Source organism: Saccostrea cucullata, unplaced genomic scaffold (assembly GCF_032062105.1).
Source record: "Saccostrea cucullata isolate Sc308-1 unplaced genomic scaffold, CSIRO_AGI_Scuc_v1 ctg11093, whole genome shotgun sequence".
NCBI lineage: Eukaryota > Metazoa > Mollusca > Bivalvia > Ostreida > Ostreidae > Saccostrea > Saccostrea cuccullata.
The window spans coordinates 1-8,469 of NW_026931543.1; the positions used below are offsets into that span (position 1 = coordinate 1).

At 31.8% G+C, this 8,469-nt stretch overlaps 1 protein-coding gene across 1 annotated transcript; it reads right to left on the reverse strand.

Annotated features, from left to right (window-relative positions):
* Nucleotides 1-24: 24 nt before the first annotated feature.
* Nucleotides 25-5,834, reverse strand: LOC134232938 (probable splicing factor, arginine/serine-rich 3). The gene is made up of 6 exons (XM_062714934.1): nucleotides 5,694-5,834; nucleotides 5,276-5,287; nucleotides 3,328-3,368; nucleotides 1,493-1,588; nucleotides 948-1,069; nucleotides 25-256 (listed from the first exon to the last, which is right to left on the reverse strand). Exons 1-6 carry the CDS (start codon nucleotides 5,815-5,817, stop codon nucleotides 25-27), a joined length of 627 nt encoding a protein of 208 aa, XP_062570918.1. The 5' UTR covers nucleotides 5,818-5,834.
* Nucleotides 5,835-8,469: the final 2,635 nt, after the last annotated feature.

The window sequence follows — 8,469 nt, forward strand, 5'->3', positions numbered from 1 at the left end:
AATGATGATAAAATGAAATTTGATTCAGTTAGCAGGACTCCTTGATGGAGATTTGTCGGTCTGCTGCCCATTTCTTGGTGGAGATCCACTCCCCGATTTACTCTGTGGTGACCTACTTCTTGACTTGCTTGGTGACCTAGATCTTGATCGTTTGCTGGATCGCCGTGGGCTGACAGAGCTTGACCTCCTTCGTCGCTGTCGGCTGTGAGATCTACTTCGGCTGCGTCTCCTTCTGTCTCGAGATCGAGATCTGGACCTAAATGTTAAAAAAATGTTCTCATTATGCATCTTTTTTGTCATTCCTGACTGCATCGTTGGAAACACATGGGTGATCTCGTCTTTACTTATCACCTGTGGACAAACTCGCTGAAAAATCGTCTTATGTAATTAAATATGCATGGATCATTTGATTGGCCGCACCACAGGATCGCGAAGCCAAAACAACGAATCCCAGTTCACGTTACATATGCATGTTCGGCGTTGCCAAAAACATGAAAAACTCATTCCGTAGTTAACACAGCTGATACATCCACTCACCGGTGCATTTTGCAGTTAGGAAGAGGTACTCATGTATACACATCTGATGGATTTTAATGTCAGTGACCTGTACGAATTGACTTTCATTGTCTTACATCAAACTTTGCACGTTTTAACAAGCGTCAAAATATTTACCATAAATAGCAAAGTAATAAAAGTACTTTTCAAAATTGAAGAGTTCCAACTTTCTGATTGATTACTAAAAACAACAAATTAGCATACTTTACGGCGATATTTCAGCAAATTTGCCCACGGGTAATAAGTAAAGACGAGATCAATCGTGGGTTTCCGATGATGTCCCAACTGATGCCCAAAATATTTCATTTTATTTTTATCGAAACAATCCAGATTATTGAAGTTGCCAAGATGTGTTGTTTTGTCATGTAAATTAAATTCTATGGTAGACTTGCCTCCTACGTCGTGGTGAGGGTGACCTGTATCTTCCTCCTCTTGGCCCACCTCTTCTGTCATATCTGTCAGGGTAGTCTCGAGAGCCTCGTCCAGACCTGTAGCTGTCATCATAGCCAGAACTCTGTAACACACACAAGAGTCATCTTACCATCACCATTAAAACAAAGTTGATATATTTCATTTCGATCACCTTTTTTGCAGTTTTAAAAACATACAGTTAAAGTAAAACACTGAATCATTAAATACTTAGGCCTTTGAGAAAACATTCCTTTTTTCAGTTTTATACTGTTAAATCACATATTTTCAAGGGGTCAAATTTTTGTGGTATGAGAAAAATATATTGGTTCATGGGGATTTGATTCTGTGGTTAAAGAATTTTTCAGTAGTACATGTATTATATGAGAAAAATTCCTTTCTTTTGTAGTCATAAATTTGTGGGTCTCCTCATACCTTGAAAACAACAAAAATTAACCCACCCACCCGAAAATTAGTGTTTTCACAGTAATTCCAGTGTGTTTTTTTTTAAATACAAAAGTGGACCTACTCTTGGGGCCAATGACCTCCTTGGGGCTCCTTTGGCTCTCTCTACTATAATACTGGACCCACAGATCTCTCTGCCATTCTCATACCGAACTGCATCCTGATTAAAAACAAAACAAAGTCTTCACATTAAACTATCTTAAAAAATATGTTTATCAGGAAAAAACAACAGACAAGTACACAGTTTTAATTTTACACTTTACAAAAAATTTTAAAGCATGTTTAAGCAGATATGCTTCAAACATAAAGACGAGGACAAATACCAAGAGAAAAGTAAAATATTATACCTGCTCATCACTGTACATAATAAACATGCAAACATGTACCAGAAAATTGACATGAAAACAAAATAATAAGCAGATGGTTATTAACTTTGACAGTATACCCTTGAACTCTGTAGTCAGTTGTGGTATAGAATGGTTACAATGGCAATTGGTTAAATTGGCAACATGGTTTGGCTTACAATGGCTCTGTGGCAAAATTTGGACCCTGGGTCACAGCAAGTCATGGTCGACAGTGAGAGAATTTGTTGTCGAAGCACATGACAGCAGCTATTTTTTCAGAATTTCAGAATTTGGCTTTTGTTTTTACAGAGTTTTGATGATTGGACTCATGGATGGAAGGGATTGGATTCGTGGCCACCCGGGTTTGGAATGGGGTCACGAAGATGGTGGAATGGATTGGATTGGGCATGGTGGCTTTTGCTGCAAGATGTACATAGGATATTTCAACTCCATGTTTAGAACTCTGATAAATTTTTTTCACACTCCTGAACAAAATCTTAGTTAAAAATACTTTAATAAATCAGAGTTTGGATGAATTAACCTTTATTTTTAACTGAGACTAATTCTTAAGATTTATTTCATGTAAGAAACAATATTCAGTGAATTTAAATTTTTACGCATCTTTCTAAATTTTCTAATTTTTTGTGAATATTCAAATTAATATATACATATAATCATAACCATCAATTTAACTGATAATTTTATTTTAAATAGAAAACTTTTCACACCTTGTTTTCATGCTGACTAAAAATTGAACTTTTGGAAAAGATACTTAAAACTAGAATGTTGTGCAGATTTGCATAGTGCAAGGATATGCACCAAAAATATATATTATTTGTGCGATTCAAAATCATGTTGTAGAAAAAAACCTTTTACATAAAAAATGATGATCTATAAATTCTACCTATACAAACAATACTGATAATTTTTTTGTGTATATTTTGCTACCCTGCACATTATTCCTAACTGAAGAATCTATCCAGTTTGTGATCAAATTTTCAACTCTTATGTAGACATAAAAATCTTCCTTCAAAAACATGAGGTTGCTTCCCTAGAGAATTAGACAAATGTAAGTAAAACATGTACCAGTATTTTTCTGATACACCAAATTCTGGGGATTGTATTTTATATTTTATCTTCAAGTCTTTCAATAAGGTTATCAGTTCCTTTCAGTGAACCAATAGCACTGTCTTATCAAAGAAACATGGCTGGTGGAGCGACATTTAAAATTCACTTGCTACGTGAGCCTTTCATATTAACTGTGATTTTTTTATCTCATGATTTTAGTGATGGCCAGGAATGTATTAGAATACACAAAAACTATTTCTTTCAGTCAGCCCCAAGATGCTTCACATTCACATTAATGTCATTTTTTGTTTATTTCTCATTCTCCCATTAACTAATGGAAAAAAAAAAAAGCTCCATCCAGTCTAGTTCCTTAAATAATAAGAACAGTAGCCCTCTGTGGTGGGATTAAATTTTATATTTCTGAAATTATTATCTACCTTTTTTTTTTTTCAAATTATGAACATTTATAAAACATTAACTAAGTTACCTCAGCATCTCTGTGATCTTCATAGTCAATGAATGCATATGCTGCAAGACACAATAAATATGTGACAAGTTTTAATTAATGCCAATTATATTAACAGTTACACTGCAAGAAACACTTAATTGTTGCATGCATATCATCATCTGCCCCATGCGCAGTTATGATAAGGCTGTCCGAAGGCTTAAAATGCCTTAAAAATATGAATTTTATCTTGAGCTAGATTTTAATTTCAATATGTAATCCGTGTTTGAAATTGAATTCAACGTGACATAATACTTTAATCAGGTATCAAAATAAAGCATTTTTGTGATGTCACATGCATGTGTTGATCACGTGACGGAGATTTGCGATACTAGTATTTCTAATTTTTGCACAAAAATCGCTTCGGCACAAGTGCAAAGCAAAAATATTGTGCAAATTTTGTTACATAGATAAATTTATCGTGATTTCTGGTACATATAAAGTGTTGGGGGCAGGTTCAATATTTACTCGTTTAGAAAAATTGAACAAAAAATATAACTAACCAACATAAGAAAGGGTATTTTCCACTCTTAATCGCGATTTATACAAATTGGATGAACTACACACAATCACCCAGCATATTTCAGTTAGAGGACATACTTCTCTTGTAGATTCACACAGAGTATCTTCAATCTATGCTTGTTTATCACTTGTGCCAGTCCAATATACACACGATTGTTAAATTCTAACTCTGTCTACGGACGTGTAAGGGGAGCGTTTCACACATAATTTTTCTCTATTGTTTGAATATGTGCATATCGGACAAGCAAAAGGAGTAGGAATATTCAAATTTTATATGTTCAACTTCATAACAGCACATTGGAGCTTAAAAACAATCCTAACATTTGACATAAACAACAAGACCCAAAAATAAAACTACATGCGATGTACAAATTATGACACTTTCCCCGTCATGTTAGCTCAAGTATGCAGTAACTTGACGTCATATTCTATTATGACGTCATATCTAGGTAGTTCAGAGAAGTTACAGCAGCCTCCACAGTTTGATACTTTGCGGACAGCCTTATCCTAGCTGCGTACTGTTACATATAAATTATAGAAATAATTGAAAAGTGTTAAATATTCTTGCAATATTATCAGATAAATATAAGCTGGATGTTACTTTGTTAGTTTTAAAGCAATCAAATGTCCAAGAAAGGAAGATAACTTGTAACATGTATATTTTATTATTATTTCATTTGAAAATGGTGAATTAGGGTTGCAATAGTCCAATCCACACTTTACAAAAGTTGTGTCCCTTTGTGGGGTCAGCCAAAAGGTCAAAAGGGAAAGAAACAACATTTCTCCTCTTTATGCTACCAAACATTTGGGCGGGCTATGATGAATCCACTGTGTATAAATTGTTTTCTTTGGATGTGTGGGTAGCACCAATATGGGACAATCAGTATACACTATGCAACGATTTTGCCAGTCAAATGACAAAGTTAGAAACCTGAAAAGTACAAAGGCTACTGTGATGATTCTATGGATTTATCCCCTAAGATGGCGGCCAAGGGACATAACTTTAGAAAAGTGTGGATTGAACTATAGTAATAGAGGCAATATTATATCACTATATATATGGTTATTAAAATAAAGTATTACTTAAGGAATAACTGTCTTCTAATTTGGTATTTGCGACTGCAATCCATGTATTTTGTTTGTTGTTTATGTCTTATTTTGTTCAGTTTCGTTAAATGAAATATGTCATGGAGCATTGTGTTTTAGCATTGCTCTATTATGAAGTCACAATGAAAAGCTTTCATTCTTGTTAATACTCGTTTTACTACTTCAAACAATAGTGCATTAGCCAATCAAAACATGTTTTACAAAACAATTGCATTAGAATGTATAATTGAAGAAAAGTACAATGCCACTTCAGCAACTTTATCCTTTGACATTTAAATTTTACATAAATTTTAGGACTCACCCATCTCAGCCCCTGTAAAAAGATTTAAAACAATTAATTTAATATCTCAAAACCATGTTAATAATATTTGAGGTGCATAAATGTATTATAATAATATACATCAGTCGTTACTCGTATAATTATAATGCAGTGGGTCAAGCATCATGCTGATGTCTTGCAAAGAATCAATGGGATACCTTTTCTGCAAATCATCACGCCTTAACAAAAGAAAGTGATCAACGAATCTTGCATTTTTCTGAAATCTAGACCTATGGCACAATGTAATATGATTCTACATAGTTACATTGCAAAATTAGGTCACTTTATCGAAAAAAGGTCAACGTAACGGTATCGCCGCCATGTTTGATGTTTCTGTGACCTAGAAGGACGAGGAGGCATTTCACAGTCTAAATTCATAAAACTTTAAAAATGGTATTACCATATTTAATTTCACATCGCGTCATTCGGCCATATGGTTCAAAAATGTCCTCAAGGTCTCGAACTCTCGTCGATTTGCTCAGTCTACCTATGAAGAGGGATCCCTCATTCGCCCTTCGCGACATGCTTCCAATTTCCAAATAACCCGGATGGAATTATGGATGTTTCGGGACCGCGACGTTTCGGGACCCCGACGTTTCGGGACCTGAAAAAACGTTTCGGGGCTTGAGCTAACACGTTTCGGGACTTCTAAATATTTTGTTAAGGAAATGAAATTAAACTTGTTTACTTGTGTTTTTAAATTTATACATGTATAATTTCTTAGTTTGATACACAAATTATAATTTAAAAAGCACAGATTGGAGTTTTTATTAGTTTTAAAGTTTGCATACGACATGGAGCACGCCTGCCGAGAAAATCAAACGCCCGCGGTGTTGTCTCTTTAATTTCTTATTTCAGTATTTGATATATTACCTTTGTAATTAAAGTATTTGGTTAACAATTGGCCAAAATTTTTTTAAAATATGTATTTGATTTATTTATAGTGTTTGATACGAGAGTTTGTAGAATAAAGTCGTAACTGCTGTGTGAAGACCACGGACATCGTGTTTTTCTTTCTAAGACTTTCTTTCTCTCCTTTTTTAATAATAATTTTAGGTATTTCATTTCATATTTGTTTACAAAATTTACAAAGGCTCTAGCTAGCACACGAGGAGTAACAACTTAACGTTTTTACGGGTAGTTGTTTTGAATCAGAATCTGAAATATTCCATGTTCACTTTTTTAAATGTCAATTTATAGAATTTATAATTATTATTTTTAAAAAATTAATCCCCCGAAAGTCCCAAATATTTCCGCTATATATTATTGTACCTTCAAAATTGTTAATTTGTCTACAATGATATGGATACGTCTGAATTTATGTTTACTGTGTATACACAGACTACAAATCTCAATGAAACTCAATTATCGATGTAGATACCCGACCAGTGCGTAATATTATGTGGTGTTACATAATTAGGCACATGACACACTGTTAATGATATTGTAAATAAATACTAAATATTATTTAATTTGCAAATATTAAATTTTTCATGATACTTGTACGTTGTAAAAGTATTTAAAAGACATTCCAGATTTAAAAAAAAAATGAATACGTTAACAGGTCAACTTAAATTTGAAATTTCCACCTAACCATATTAAATAGATAAAGCTATGATGAAATTTAAAATGTTTTTAAAGACATTATTTGAAACGATATCAAATGAAATCATGGTGTTTATACCATTTAATGCTTTTTAAAGTATAGTATTTTTTTTTATATCTAGGGAAAATGTTCTCGCAACATTTGTAAAATATGTTTATTTACACTGTTTAGTTTAAAATATATTTATTCATACAAATGGATTGGACAGCAAGCATAACTGCCTATGATCGTTGACAATGTTTTGGAAACATTTTTTTTATAAAAAAATATTTGAAACCGTTTGGAAAAAAGTAGACAAAATCAAGTTCAAAACATATTGAAAACCTTTATATTTTGTTGAACTTTTGATGACGGGAAAATCATTACTATTTGTTTAATTTGAATATTGTTTGATTCTGAATTATTTCATATAACCAAAAAACAAACGATATTTTTTCCATATTTTTAAAATGTTATTTTCTTAAAATAATTTCAAAAGAAACCATACAATCTTTTTAGTTGCCATTACCGGCGGCGTTTTTATACATGTACGTAACACCAACACCTGACCCTAGTTGTTTTAACAATTTACTGACATATTTTTTTTAAGATATAAAACGGTAGCTGGAAATCACTTTAATATTTTTAAAATATATATCATCAACCCGAGAAGCTTAAAGTTTGGACCCCCACCCCTTTACCACACACACAAGAAAAAATGACTAATAAAAAATTTGATAAGTTTTTTAGAAATAAAAATGAAATTTGTAAAGATTTATTCTTATTCGTCTGTTATGTACGGAAGCGTATTAGGGCCGCAGCAGTATTTTTTTTAATTTGTTATAACAAATTAATAATTTGTTTAAACAAATTAATAACTTGTTATAACAAATTATCAATTTGTTATAACAAATTATTAATTTGTTAATTTGTTTAAACATATTGATAATTTGTTATAACAAATTGATAATTTGTTATAACAAATTGATAATTTGTTATAACAAAACAAATTAGTAATTTGTTTAAACAAATTAGTAATTTGTTATAACAAATTACTAATTTGTTATAACAAATTATCAATTTGTTAAAACAAATTATCAATTTGTTTAAACAAATTAATAATTTGCTAAAACAAATTATCAATTTGATATAACAAATTATCAATTTGTTATAACAAATTATCAATTTGTTATAACAAATTAATAATTTGTTATAGCAAATTAATAATTTGATATAACAAATTAATAATTTGTTATTATACAAATATGGACTCAATGTAGGTCGGTATGCATTTATAATGACCCAGGATGACAGATATTGACCGAAGATACATGTAGTATATCGACCGAGGGCGCTAGCCCGAGGTCGATATACTTCATGTATCTGAGGTCAATATCTGTCATCCTGGGTCATTATAAATGCATATTGACCGTGCATTGAGTCCATATTTATTATATTATATAAATAACAATTTCCCAAATTTATTAGTGCAATGTATATAATCCAATTATTTACAGAGATAGTATTAACCATAAATAAGTTGAATGTAAATGTTTCAGAATTCATTCAATATTAATCAGAGGAAATTGTT